Source organism: Schistocerca nitens, chromosome 6 (assembly GCF_023898315.1).
Source record: "Schistocerca nitens isolate TAMUIC-IGC-003100 chromosome 6, iqSchNite1.1, whole genome shotgun sequence".
NCBI classification, from domain to species: Eukaryota; Metazoa; Arthropoda; class Insecta; order Orthoptera; family Acrididae; genus Schistocerca; species Schistocerca nitens.
In genome coordinates, this window is record NC_064619.1 from 420,576,338 (window position 1) to 420,592,297 (window position 15,960).

General features: G+C 38.1%; 1 protein-coding gene across 1 annotated transcript in view; it reads left to right on the forward strand.

The window, feature by feature from the left end:
• Positions 1-15,960, forward strand: part of LOC126263743 (lysosomal acid glucosylceramidase-like) — a 212,864-nt gene that overhangs the window by 121,289 nt on the left and 75,615 nt on the right. Inside the window, exons 7-8 of the mRNA XM_049960926.1 lie at positions 9,206-9,443; positions 15,051-15,195. Coding sequence (XP_049816883.1) covers positions 9,206-9,443; positions 15,051-15,195 — 383 coding nt within the window. The remainder of the gene's footprint in view (positions 1-9,205; positions 9,444-15,050; positions 15,196-15,960) is intronic.

Consider the following 15,960-nt stretch of genomic DNA (forward strand, 5'->3'; position numbering starts at 1 on the left):
CTGTGTACAGTGTATCATGGACTTTTCGAACCATACTTACAGTATGGAGTGACTGTGTGGGGAAACTCAAACAAACAAGAGACAAAACAAGTGTTCACATTACAAAAAAAAAAGCAATTAGGACCATTTTAAGAAGAAAGACCTTTAAAACATGCAGAAACTGTTTCAAGAATTTAGGTATCTTAACTTTTTCATCGTTGTATATATACAAGACAGTAATGTACAACACAAAAGGTGGTGAGGACTGGATTACAAATGCTAGTGTACACACCCACAATACAAGAAAGAAGAATGAAATACGGAGCATACCCCACCAACTGGCAATGCTAGAAAAAGGACCCCAGTACTCAGGTATCAGACTACTAAGAAGTCTGCCCAAAACCCTGCAAGATAGTGTACTTCACAGTGACTTTGCAAAGAATCTTAAAGACTATCTCATTGAAAAAGAGTTTTACAGTGTTGCAGAATACTTATGCCATTAAATTTGTATATATTGTTATTCATTATCAGTGATGTAACAATGTAAGCTAAAGGTGTAGAAAAATAAGTGATAAAGAATTTTAATACTTTGACATGTCCTATATTACACGTACATTTACTGTACACAATGTAATCTTACAGGATCAAATAAAATTCAATTCAATTCAATTCAATTCAAGTACTGGAGGGCAGCATGGAGGGTAAAAATCATAGACGGAGACCAAGAGATGAATACACTGAACAGATTCAGCAGGATATAGGTTTCAGTAGGTACTGGGGGATGAAGAAGCTTGCACAGGATAGAGTAGCATGGAGAGCTGAATCAAGCCATAGTCTAGACTGAAGACCACAACAACAACACTAATAGCATTCTAAAATCAGAAATCTATCACAAGATATCTAATGACTTTGTCACATTTCAAAATTGTAAAAGGATCTACCCATTTAGTCACATGGTATATATATATATATATATATATATATATATATATATAAAAAAAGAAAGATGATGAGACTTACCAAACAAAAGCGCTGGCAGGTCGATAGACACACAAACAAACACAAATATACACACAAAATTCAAGCTTTCGCAACAAACTGTTGCCTCATCAGGAAAGAGGGAAGGAGAGGGAAAGACGAAAGGATGTGGGTTTTAAGGGAGAGGGTAAGGAGTCATTCCAATCCCGGGAGCGGAAAGAGTTACCTTAGGGGGAAAAAAGGACGGGTATACACTCGCACACAAACACATATCCATCCACACATATACAGACACAAGCAGACATCTCTCTGGCTTGTGATGTGGGTTTTGAGGGAGAGGGTAAGGAGTTATTCCAATCCAGGGAGTGGAAAGACTTACCTTAGGGGGAAAAAAAGACAGGTATACACTCGCGCACACACACACACACACACAGAAGAGTGTGTGCTTTCACCAACACAACATCTCCTACCTCAAACTTACGAAAAGCTGCCTTTATCATCATGTCTTTGCTTTCTCCTATCCATCTGCTTTTTCATCATCTCACTGACCCGCTCTTCTCTCTCTTGTGGTGACAGAATTTTATTTGGTGAAAACATTCTCAGAAATAAAGTTAGCTGCTCTGTAATTAAACATTATTTAAAATGGTGAAAAACCTGTTAAAGAATGTTATAAGCTGTTCATAATATCCTCAAAATCATTGACGTAATCTAACCAACTGGTATGATTCTTACAACAATATATCCTAAACAGTCTTCCAATTTCTCTAATACATCTCTCTCCAGGATTACTCGATGGGTGGTACACAGAGGTTAGAATATGCCTTATTTTTGCATGATCAATAAAGTCTTTCCAAGCTTGTGATATAAACTGAGAACCACTGTCCCATAAAATTGATGAAAATACACTCCTGAAATGGAAAAAAGAACACATTGACACCGGTGTGTCAGACCCACCATACTTGCTCCGGACACTGCGAGAGGGCTGTACAAGCAATGATCACACGCACGGCACAGCGGACACACCAGGAACCGCGGTGTTGGCCGTCGAATGGCGCTAGCTGCGCAGCATTTGTGCACCGCCGCCGTCAGTGTCAGCCAGTTTGCCGTGGCATACGGAGCTCCATCGCAGTCTTTAACACTGGTAGCATGCCGCGACAGTGTGGACGTGAACCGTATGTGCAGTTGACGGACTTTGAGCGAGGGCGTATAGTGGGCATGCGGGAGGCCAGGTGGACGTACCGCCGAATTGCTCAACACGTGGGGCGTGAGGTTTCCACAGTACATCGATGTTGTCGCCAGTGGTCGGCGGAAGGTGCACGTGCCCGTCGACCTGGGACCAGACCGCAGCGACGCACGGATGCACGCCAAGACCGTAGGATCCTACGCAGTGCCGTAGGGGACCGCACCGCCACGTCCCAGCAAATTAGGGACACTGTTGCTCCTGGGGTATCGGCGAGGACCATTCGCAACCGTCTCCATGAAGCTGGGCTACGGTCCCGCACACCGTTAGGCCGTCTTCCGCTCACGCCCCAACATCGTGCAGCCCGCCTCCAGTGGTGTCGCGACAGGCGTGAATGGAGGGACGAATGGAGACGTGTCGTCTTCAGCGATGAGAGTTGCTTCTGCCTTGGTGCCAATGATGGTCGTATGCATGTTTGGCGCCGTGCAGGTGAGCGCCACAATCAGGACTGCATACGACCGAGGCACACAGGGCCAACACCCGGCATCATGGTGTGGGGAGCGATCTCCTACACTGGCCGTACACCACTGGTGATCGTCGAGGGGACACTGAATAGTGCACGGTACATCCAAACCGTCATCGAACCCATCGTTCTACCATTCCTAGACCGGCAAGGGAACTTTCTGTTCCAACAGGACAATGCACGTCCGCATGTATCCCGTGCCACCCAACGTGCTCTAGAAGGTGTAAGTCAACTACCCTGGCCAGCAAGATCTCCGGATCTGTCCCCCATTGAGCATGTTTGGGACTGGATGAAGCGTCGTCTCACGCGGTCTGCACGTCCAGCACGAACGCTGGTCCAACTGAGGCGCCAGGTGGAAATGGCATGGCAAGCCGTTCCACAGGACTACATCCAGCATCTCTACGATCGTCTCCATGGGAGAATAGCAGCCTGCATTGCTGCGAAAGGTGGATATACACTGTACTAGTGCCGACATTGTGCATGCTCTTTTGCCTGTGTCTATGTGCCTGTGGTTCTGTCAGTGTGATCATGTGATGTATCTGACCCCAGGAATGTGTCAATAAAGTTTCCCCTTCCTGGGACAATGAATTCACGGTGTTCTTATTTCCATTTCCAGGAGTGTATGTGTCTTCAAACTTAGAAATGAATTGCTAACTGGTAGCTTTCTTAAGAGGAAACAGCCTTATGAACTTCAAAAATACATCAACCACCACAAAAACAGAAATCAATTCTTAGACTTAGGCAAAGATCCATAGATGTCCACAGACATCAGGTCTAGGTTACTATTAGGCAGTATGTTTTGCACTTGACCTCTGCTTGTTTCGTTACTTACCTTCACTCTTTCACATCTGTCACAGCTGGCATTCTTGTTCTTGACTCTTCTTCCTATGTTATAAAAATAGATGTTTTCCTGAATCTTTTGTGTACATTAGGTTGATCCACAATGACCATAACACTCATGTGTATAAGTAATTTAAGTATCAATACAATGTTCCGGCCAACATAGTTTCCAACCATCTGAGTCAGTCTTATGTCTCCTGAATAAAATACCCTTGTGTACATTATAATATTGTTCAGCCTTTTCACCTCATTTCTTACCCAACATGCACATAACCAATTTCCAATTTTGATCATGATTTTGATACCAGCAGATGTGTGCAAATTTTCAAGATCTCTTTTTCCTCTTTCAGACGTCACAAGTGCATAATTTTAAACTCTTTCTCTCCTTCTCCAAAGTTGTTAGATGAGTCACTCCCTAAAGGTAGCCTGGACAAAGCATCAGCAACTACATTGTCTGTGCCCTTAATATATCTGATTTCATAATTGAACTGCTCTAAAAGCAAGCCCCAATGAGTAATTCCATTATGGTACAGCTTACAATCCTGGAGATAGCATTATGCTTTGTGATCAGTGTAGATGATTACTTTGAGACCTAGTAAGTAATTTTTAAACTTGTTGAACGCCCAATGTACAGCCAAAAGTTCTTTCTCAATTAGAGTGTATGTCTTTTCATGCTTCTGCAATACTCTACTAGCAAATGCCAGTGATCTATGTTCAATAACACCTTCAACTTCAACCTCCTGAAATAAATGAGCACCGAAACCAACATCATTAATGTCAGTCATAATAAAAACGGGAAGAGACAAATCCAGTCTGAACAATATCTGACTCTGACAAAACTGTCCTTTGATCTCATCGAAAGCATACTGACATTCCTGATGCAAATCACAAACAGTATTCTTGTTGAAAAGTTCACACAGGCATGCAGCATTCAAATCTTGGCTGATAAAATATTTTCTATAGAATCCAGTTAACCCCAAAAAGAAAAGCTGTTTTTTGTTGCAAGGAGCAGGAAAATTAGCAATTGCATTGTTTCTCTTTATCAGGTGCAATTCCTTTTTTAGATATAACAGGTCCTAAAAATTTACCAAATTTACACTTACCTAATTTGAAAACACATCTCTTAACAGATCCAAACGCTGTTCCCCAGTCTATTCAGTGACCAAAGTGTCGTCGACACACAAAATTACTTTTGAACTTATTTCACTCCCCACAACAGAATCCAGTGCTCTTATGAATTCAGCTACAGACACATTTAGCCCAAATAGCGCCACATCTACATCTACATCTACATCTACATCTACATGATTACTCTGCAGTTCACATTTAAGCGCTTGGCAGAGGGATCATCGAACCACAATCATACTATCTCTCTACAATTCCACTCCCGAACAGCGTGCAGGAAAAACGAACAACTAAACCTTTCTGTTTGAGCTCTGATTTCACTTATTTTATTTTGATGATCATTCCTACCTATGTAGGTTGGGCTCAACAAAATATTTTCGCATTCGGAAGAGAAAGTTGGTGAATGAAATTTCGTAAATAGATCTCGCCGCGACAAAAAACGTCTTTGCTTTAATGACTTCCATCCCAACTCGCGTATCATATCTGCCACACTCTCTCCCCTATTATGTGATAATACAAAACGAGCTGCCCTTTTTTGCACCCTTTCGATGTCCTCCGTCAATCCCACCTGGTAAGGATCCCACACCGCGCAGCAATATTCTAACAGAGGACGAACGAGTGTGGTGTAAGCTGTCTCTTTAGTGGACTTGTTGCATCTTCTAAGTGTCCTGCCAATGAAACGCAACCTTTGGCTCACCTTCCCCACAATATTATCTATGTGGTCTTTCCAACTGAAGTTGTTCGTAATTTTAACACCCAGGTACTTAGTTGAATTGACGGCCTTGAGAATTGTACTATTTATCGAGTAATCGAATTCCAACGGATTTCTTTTGGAACTCATGTGGATCACCTCACACTTTTCGTTATTTAGCGTCAACTGCCACCTGCCACACCATACAGCAATCTTTTCTAAATCGCTTTGCAACTGATACTGGTCTTCAGATGACTTTACTAGACGGTAAATTACAGCATCATCTGCGAACAACCTAAGAGAACTGCTCAGATTGTCACCCAGGTCATTTATATAGATCAGGAACAGCAGAGGTCCCAGGACGCTTCCCTGGGGAACACCTGATATCACTTCAGTTTTTCTCGATGATTTGCTGTCTATTACTACGAACTGCAACCTTCCTGACAGGAAATCACGAATCCAGTCGCACAACTGAGACGATACCCCATAGGCCCCCATAGGCACCACAAAATATTGAAAAACTTACCTCCATAAAAAATGCAGTATACTTTCTAAAATTAATTTCACATGGAATCAGATGAAATCCAAGAAGTCTACTCATGAAATTTACATAATAAAATTTGTGTAACAGCTCATCCATGTTCTCAGGATGGTCAGTCTCTCTGATAAAAAACTTATTAAGATGTCATTTTCTAAAACAATAAATTTATTTTCTAAAACATCAACTTTTTCATTCACACTTTTTAACTCCTCTGACAACCCATTCTCTAACTCCAAAACTTGATAACTAAGTTGACCTATCTGATCTTGTACCGTGTCCATTTTGCTACTGCTTTCAGTTTTCAAGTCATTTAATTGTCCTTGTAGTGAAGCAAATTTACTAACGTTATCTGTTCTTATTTCAGTTAACTGATCATTAACTGCACTAAATTTGCTATTGTAATCTTAATTTCCTCTAGTTTTGCCAAAATTAACTGTAAAACATCAGTCTGTACTGTTTCTTTACTGACTATGATTTTACTTGGCTCAAACATGTCCTGACTGGATCCTGCAGCTTCCATTTTACCTCACTTTTGCTTTCATTCCTGTTCATTTTGTTAGCAAGCACATGAGTCCACAAACAAATTAACTGCACAAATAGTTTGTACTTATCTTTCCTTTTTGATGTCCCTGGTTGTAGTTGTAAAGTCCTCCTCAATTTCAATTATATCTGGTCCATCGTTATTAGTAGTGCATCGTCACTGTTGGTATAAAGATCCTATGTTGGGCGGCCTTCAGTTTTGCTCCTTGTGATCGAAAATTTATTTCTACATAATTTTCAAAAATCAACATAATGAAACAGTTCCTGCAACAGACAAAACTTCATTATTAGTCAATTAATCACAGACAGTGCCCCCACTTGTAATCTCACCCCTCCTTCCTTCTTCCATTTATTGCCCACATTAAACAAGGCCCAGTCCAAGTAATTAATAAGCGGTCTTTTATGAAGAGTTGATAGGAGCGAAGATTACAATAAACTTTCAAGTTTACTGAGCTTGTCATGTTGAGATGGCTCCAGTTCTTATTGTTTGGGGCCTGATTCTTAAAGATGAAAATCTAACATCAGGTCCTTGCAGTTCATTGAACTAAATAAATTGGAAGATTGTTGTTGCAGAATTTTTTACATAACTATATTTTCCACTGATTTTCTCACATTTTAGTATTTCTTACAGTATTTTGATTTTTCACATTAACAAAGCCAAAATTACATTGTTCACACCTATTATTCACATCAGAGGCAAGCTTATGACTCCCACACTCTGTGGGAATAACAATATTTCAAAGGGTTTACAATTTTTCTTATCAAGTGTATTCCTACTAGTTTTTGCTACATCATTAATTTCGATTATAATTTCATAAATGAATCCAGAAATAAATGGAGTAAACAGTACAGAATTGTGTAATTAATAATAGAAATTTTAAGTGTGCAAATAGTTCGTAATTTCAACTGTTTCTAAAAAAAAATTTTTAACTGTACATTCAGAACAAGTATTTATCTATTATAGCATCGAAACTAAAATATTTTATACAGTAATTCCTTTTCATAAATTTTAGCTTGAAATATAATATGCAGTGTACAAAACTGTAGGAATGTTTTAAGAAAAGCAACTGAGTTAATACTGACCTGTCCAAAATTCAAAAAATAATTCTGGTATTGACAACTACTGTTGAGGAAAAGTAATGCTAGAGGAGGATGTCCCATTACAACTCCATCCCCAGCTTCAACCTTCATTATTCCCTGTTCTCCACCTGCTTCTTACTCTCAATCCAGCACTATCCAAGTCTTTTCCCCTTCTCCCTCTCCCAGTGCAGCCTATCAACTTTGTACCTAGCAGCCTTGTTCTTCTTACTGCCTAATGGCTTCTACTTACACCCACAACACCCACCATGGATTGCTGCCCATGTCAGACGCAGGTGCAGTCTTTGGTCAGGCCTGAGCAGCTGTAGACAGAGTCAGAGTAGCTATGTGTGGTGTGTGTGTGTGTGTGTGTGTGTGTGTGTGTTATATTCATCTGTAGAAGGACATTTTTGCCAAAAACTATAAGTTTCATAGTCTTTCCATTGTTCTGTGTGAGACTCTATGTTGTGAGTAGGTATCTGTTCTTCTCATATTGTTCTTATTCTACCCTGGACTTATTTGTTTAAGTCATTCATGGAAACTGAGACCAGTTAAATAACTTTCTATCCACTTAATGTCCTCTGAGAGGAATCAAACAAGTTTCATGAATGCAGAGGCAATTATCACAATATGTGTGAGACAACTACTTTCTTCATTATTTAGAACTAATGTACAGCTATGGCACATGCTGATCCCACAGATCTTGTAGGAATAAGGTATGGATAGCATCTGAGGTTAAAGTATGTTTTAGTAGAGAGAGAATGATTTATTAATTATGACCACAGCCTATGTCCAAAATTAAAACTGCATTATCGTTACCAGGAGCTAAAGTAGAATCCTCCAGTCTTTTACCATATAAGCAAACAAGGTCCTACTATATTCAAAAAAATTAGCACTGTAAGGTTAAAACAAAACCGATCTGCAGCATTATTTAGCATCAAACACATAAAAACAGAGAGGCAAATGAAATTGGAAAAGAGAAGCTAGTGTTTGTATATAAACAGTAAGCAGCAATTTTTTCCCCTAAATAGCAGTTTTTCTGTTAATTTTTTTATGTTAAACTTACCATGAGTAAGCGCAAGCCATTTGCAACAGTTTAACAATAGCTACTTGTTAATATAGTCCATAACAGTTGATCACTTTGTTTGATGTTTACTTTGATATACTTTCACTTCTCTAAAGGTTCTCCTTCAAGATGGAATCCACAGAATACAATAAATAATCTGTTGTAACAGGCTAACTATGGTGAAAGATATAGACTAACAAATTTTGGAATTAATTATTCTGCAATTCATTATAGTTACTAGTTGTCACATTCAGACCTTTACTTCATGTATATTCTTTTTTAGAGCATAGGAGAGACTCCAGTCATCTTCCTTGTCATCTTCCCTTCTTCTCTCTCCTGATGAGTTTTTGAACATCCTCCAATGAAGATACAATTTGTGTTTTCAACTGTGTGTTTGTTAGCTTTGCTCCTGTTTTTCCTACTGCTTCAATTGGCATGTACAGAGCTTTGGTGTCTCAAATGCTCTATTCTGTAATTCTATTAGACCTAATGTCATTACAGAGACAGGTTTCCCATTTCATGAATTTCCTTGCTTACCACAGTAGCACACAGTGAAGGATAATTTTTAGTACATTAATTTTTCCATATATCTCATTTTCATTTGTAAATTAGATACGCTAGTAAATTTTAGTCACTGACCTCATTATCAATTCCCAACATTTCAGGTTCCTTGATGCCTACAAAGAAAATGGTCTTGAGTTTTGGGCAGTTTCGACAGGAAATGAACCAGCAACTGGAATAATTAATATACCAGGGATTAATTCACTTGGATGGACACCACAAAGGCAAAGAAAGTGGATTGTTGAAAATTTGTTTCCTTCACTGCATGCTTCCCAACACAGCAATGTTAAGCTTCTTTTACTTGATGATCAACGTCTCTTTGTGCCTTTTGTGTTAGATGAGGTAAATACGTGTTACAAAATTTATTTAGCTACATATTTTGCATAGAGTCATCAGTATCTGACATTTGTGTATGTCAGACACATGGGTGTTAATATTACAAGTATTAAGTAATTGAGTAGGTAAAAGTCTACTCACCAAGTGGTGGCAGGAGAACACACATTAAAAGGTAATTAAATTTGAAAGTTTTTGGGGCCAGTGGCCCTTCTTCTGGCAGATGGGTTGAAGGGGAAGAAAGACAGGCGAAGGAAAAGGACTAGTGCGGTTTACACAATGGAAGAGTTCCAAAAAGTTGCCCAGAACTGTGGACAAGGGGAGGCTTACTGGACGGGATGAGAGGGAAGAATCATTGCTTTCCAGCATTCAAGCAGTCCTAATTTTTAGAAAACCAAAGACTGTCCTACCATATTTAAATAAAATAGTTTTTATTTAGGAAAAACATGAAATATTTTGTCTAGCTGTAAATATGCATTATTTGTCTTATTTTATAAATCTTTGAGTGAATCTTTGAGTGGCATCCATTGAACTATGGATTGCACTTGGTCAAAAAAGCAATCAATTTATAGTGGTGCAAGGAATGTAGTAAGTATTTGTGTTGTATGAAAACTTAGTGACAAGATTCCCTAAATGCTAGTCCATCTGTAAAATATAGGGAAAATGTGTGCATAATGAAAAAATAGTATTTGTTATGAGAAGGAACATGGTTAGTTCTATATTAGTGTATAGTTCATCTTAGTAGGGTAGTACTTTTGATGCTTGTTCATTTATGAGGGGTGGAAACTGAAAGGGTACAAGATTTTCCATGATTTTACAAGTAATAATTCTGATGGCTGTAGTGGACTGCTGGGAAAATCACATACAATAATAGTGTATAAATGAAGAAACGTGACAAGTTTTGCATTAGTGAGAAGAAGAGCTTGAGGGTTAAAGTTATCCACAGTTGGGATCAAAGTTTCTTTAGATTATATTTCATTGTTGTTGTTGTTGTTGTTGTTGTGGTTAGTATGTCATGTGTACATGATACATGCTTGCTTGTGTGAAGGTGTGTGTGTTTTCTTTTCTAAAGAATGTTCAGGTCAAAAGCTAAATGTGTAACAGTCTTTTCACTGTGCCTATCTTCAACTCCATGTGTCATCTTTACTGTGAATGACACTCTAATATTTTCACAATATTTTGTAAGTCTTCTTCTTGGACAACAAAGATTTCATTAAGGACAACTTATTTACAACTAAGTGACAGAAAGTAAATAGTTTCTGATCTTCTGGATATATACAAAAGAAAAGGCTTCAAGAGGTTGATACCTCTGCAATAACTCATGCATCAGTGCTGGAGAACACTGTTTGACAGTCCAGCTGGGAAGCACTTGGATGCAAAACATGCACTTGGTCACCATATGCCATCAGTTCATTCATTCGAAACACCAACTGTCTGTTCAACAATAAGTGAAAATACTAGGTAAGTCTGCTTACTGCTTGGTACATGGAAAACAGCTATGACATTCTCTGATGTTGATTTAAATCCATCATGGCTAAGCGTATTTCTGTATACTGGAAAGCTGTGAGAAGGAGCATTTTGATAATTTATACTTTAACCAGGCTTACAAAAAGACTGAAAATACTCACTGGAGATTTGACGTTTGCTCCTCCTGAGACCATTCCATGATAACTATATCATACAGGTAGCTGATGCATTGTGGGACACTGGCAATAGTTTGTCCTAAGTGTTTTTTGGAAAATTGCTGGTGTGACAGCAATGGCAAAAGGCAATCTGTTATATTCAAAGAGGCCATATGGAGTATAGAGTATCAAAATTTCCAAGGAAGCCTCACCCAAAGGAAGGTGAAAATAAGATTCTGAAATACTGAACTCTGTTAGTTTGGAAAACAATTTGTCAGGGTGTGTAAGGGGGTATGAGTCCACAATCAACTGAGTGTTTTCTGTATTTTATAAGTTCCCGCAAAGGCATAATACACTACCATGTCACACAAAAGAATAACACACCACCAGATTTGTGGATAATGGCTAAAGGTGATGTCCATCTGTTGTAAGGAATCAGGGGCAACAATTTTAACTCTTCTCTAAGTGATCCAGTTCTACCTTAACCTAGTGTCGTAGGGCTGTTGGTATCTGGTGGGCTTTAAAAGGTTGAAACTGCCAAATATTTTAATGTAATATGGGCAGAAAAATTAGAAGTCATTCCAAGGCCTGGAGAAAACAAGGAAGCATATTGGGAACACAAATAATCCACATGTGCACATTATAAATTGCTTGGACTGAGAGTGGGATAGAAAATCCAAAGGCTGATTACACATCGAGGCCAAAAATATTTTACCTGAAAATTCTACTAATAAAAGAAAGGAATGGTTCTGGTCACTTGCTTAAATGTCAGTTCCAGAACTACTTGCCCTATAGTGCATTTAAAACTAGTTGTGACTTTTGACGTTTGGCTAATGGGAGGGGGACATGATGCAATTGCCCAGGTAACACCAATAGTGAGCTGGCTTTCCCTTCCATGTTGCCAGCTGTTCACCTGGTGAAGCATTCCTGTTGCCACATTATGAACAAACAGTACCACATGATGTCACACAATAGATGCATCAAAGTTCATCATCTCTCGTAAAGTAGTATTTTCTGGCTTTGAATTGTTCTGTGGTCATCAGGTATTGTGAGCAAGTGCTTTGTGTTGGCATCACATTAACAACAATAGTGCAGTACATCTGGATACAAGATTTGCGATGAAAGTGTTGTCCAAGAACACATTCACTGGCTGGGAAGATAATGTTCTGCTGCAAAACATTCCTCAGAACAAAACACCACAACACTCTGTTGTGACGCATAAACCTCCAACAATGCAGTGGAGGAGAGAGGATATTTTGCTCTGTGTAAAAAAGAAACGTTCCACGAGATAAATTTGAACCTGTATAAGGTAGAGTTAATGGAACTTGCAGTGCTGTAGTAAGAGCCAAAACTTCATGCAACCAGGTTCGATGAACTGGCTAACAGTAAATGAAATAGTTTAATTAGGCATTCTCCAATAAAAGAAGCTACTGTAAATGTTACATGACACAGCTGATCTTGAGTTGTCAGCCATACCAAGAAGGTAGTTAAGGAGACATCGATTCATGAAGGACTGTGACGAGTTTTGGGAAAAACGAGACTTCTCTTGTTGCCATGTTAATATCTGCTTTTTTGTCAACAGATGGCAGGGTTTAGAAATATTCATCTCACTAACATTCTAATTCAGTTGGGCAGAATCCTGAAATAGTGTAATATTGACCTATCAACTGAGTGCAAGTCAGGTCAATAGTTTATGAAACAGACTATTGTTGGTATAAAAATAAACTTGTAACTTCTTCACTTATATTGTTACAAAATCCACAGCAGTTCTTGTTTCACCAGCTACTCATGGCACTCAATAATTACATTATTTCACCAGAGAACATGCTGTTGGCCAGTTATAGCAAGTGAGGCCATATTGGTCCAATCTGATGTATCTGAATGTCCAAGTGCAAATATTTCAATTGGACACAAGTTTTGGTGACTTTTGTGTCCTCATGTACTCCATTTATTCAACTACAGAATGGGTACCTACAGTTTAACACAGAAACTGAACCTCTTGTCATTCCTGTCAACTCTTGACATTGTTGAGAAATGAAGGCTAGATTGAAGGTAGGCAGAAGATTTCTGTGGGCTGGCTGGGATTTGATCTCATGATGTCTAGGTTTCCAGGCAAGTAACTTTACCTCTAGGCAACCAGGCCTGACTGTAGTGTGTTATGGATGTGGACAATGTTACTTCAATAGGGAGTGGCAGTCCGAATGTCTCAGTGTGGTTTCATAAAATGTATCCCATTTGTTTTCTGATGCTTTTGTCTCATTAATGGTATCTGTCTTCTCCTCTGCTATCTTAATTTTAAAGAAGTTTATGTTTACACCATTCAGAATCCACTTCTGTGCAACCATTTTAGTTGTTCTAATTATGAGAGTTGCTACTCATGATTTAGCAAAGATGCTGAGTCACAGATAGGCACAACAAAAAGACTGTCACAATTTAAGCTTCTGTGTGTTTGTGTGTGTGTGTGTGTGTGTGTGTGTGTGTGTGTGTGTGTGTGTGTGTGCCCACTATTTTCAATGAAGGCCTTGTAGGTCAAAAGCTTATATCGTGACAGTCTTTTTGTTATGTCTATCTGCTACTCAGCATCTCCACTAAATGGTGAGAGCAACTTTTTCAAAATATTATTACATTACATTCCATCCTGGAAATCCATTGTTTCATTTTAGTCATTCATGACACAGCAAAACTCAAAAAGGGAAAGAAGGAAGATTATGGTATAACACCCTATTGATAACAAAGTCATCAGAAACAAAGCACAAATTTGGATTCAGGGAGGATAGGGAAGGAAATAGGCCATGCCCTTTCATGGGAACCACTCTGGTATTCACCTAGGTGATTTAAGAAATCCATGTAGATCCTAAAGCTGGATAGTCAGACAGGATTTGAACTGGATTTGAACTGGATTTGAACTCTGCCAAATATAAGTCCAGTGTCTTATCTGGCAACTGATGTGAGTAATGAAAACCAACACATATGTAATTAACACTCTCTTTTACATTGATCATCATATAATCTATTTTATCTGAGATTCGCCCTGATATCTTTGTGTTAGAACTTACTATATTTGTGAATTGAATGTATCTGTTGGTGTCATACAAATTATATGACAGGTGTTGAAATATTTAACTTTCAAATCAACAGGTTCATCGTCAGAGTGCTGTTCACATTTAAAATTACATTTATCTTATAATGTATATGCAATGTTTGCTGATTTTCACTGTGACAAATGTTCTGTAGAGTGTTGGTTAAAAAATAACCTAGAAAATTGTTTGCATAATTTTAATTCATTGTTAGGTCAAATTTTTTCTCTGGCAGTTAATATGACCATCAAGTTTGGAAATAATGTGCATGTGTGAAAAAATCAAAAATAGCAGTGATTCAGATTGCATGTCAAACTGCAGGTCCACTTATAACTCATAAGGTTAGACTCTTTTCAGGACAGAGGAAACCAAGAGCATTCAACTTGCAACTGCAAAAAAAACCTGGAGAAGCATTGTCATTTTCAGTTCAACCTTTCAGTTCATGACTAATGTAGTTTATTTACCACTATCTGAAAACTTTTTGCTGTCATTGTTTGTTCGGTAGCACCTGTAGAAAGAAAGTTTTATTTTTAATTGTAAAGATTCGCCATTAATTTCTTATTTTACTGCAATTAGTATCACACTTCACAGGTGAATGAGTACGCTAGCATAGGAGTTAAAAATGAGGATGTGCATATGACATGAATTAGAAGAAATTTGTTAGTATACAAAAATAGTGAGAACATTAAATTATTGAAAAAGAGATAATGAAAGATTTGAAAAATGTAGTGAGACTGTAAGTTATAAAGTGAGAAATCAGACCTGTATTGTCTTGAACAATTTTGCCACTGTGATATCTTTATATGTATCCTGCTTTGTAATATCTTTATCTAGATTGAAATATCAATCAGTCCATTCCAAGCTGACTATATCATTTAATATTATTTCACTTCAAATGAAAGTTTTTTTCATTGCAGCTTATGGAAGATGAAAGTATGCAAAAATATGTTGATGGTTTTGCTGTCCATTGGTACTATGATCAAATATCTCCAGCTCGGATATTAAATAATACACATGAGAAATACCCCTCAAAATTCATTATATCGACAGAAGCCAGCATTGGTGAGTCATGAATACATGCCTTATTTAAACACTAATAATTGCTTATGAATCTCATTTTTCCATCTACAGATATAACTGTCTTGATGTGTAACACAGGGAACATATTGAAATATGTCTTGGCGGAAATATAGTAGCAATACATGTTCTTCATGAAACAATGATATCTACATGCATCTACAGCCTTTTATCCAGTATTAGTACATTTATGTAACTACACATATCAAAAATGACACAGAACAACTCAATAGTTGTAGAGAAAAATACTTCATTTATAAAGTGAGTTATTACCATTACTCCTTCCATTACTTATTTAACAGAGTAACACATTATGTGTGATGTTTCATGTACATCCAATTTATTAAAATTGATCTATTACAGTAGATTTTGCCACTGTTCTTTCATTGAAAATGTTTCTACATTCTACATCTAGTTTAGAAGAATGGGTTATTCAACAACATCATAACCCCAGCCATGGAGACCAGAACTGAAATTATCCAAAATCAAAATCCAACACTTCATCACTGCCTGAAAGATAGTGAAATGGGGTACTTCTCATAAAATGCAGGTTTACATGCTCCCCTACAGAGTTTAAATTCTGTTACAAAATCAACTCTGAATAAGTAAGAGAGAACTAATGGCAGATTAAAACTTTTGTGACAAAGGATTTTACAGCAAGATCCTTGCATAAAATTCTCTAACACTAGAGTTCAAGCTGTGTCACAAGGAGGAGTGGGGGCAGTCTCATGGGGGTTGTAACACCCTCTT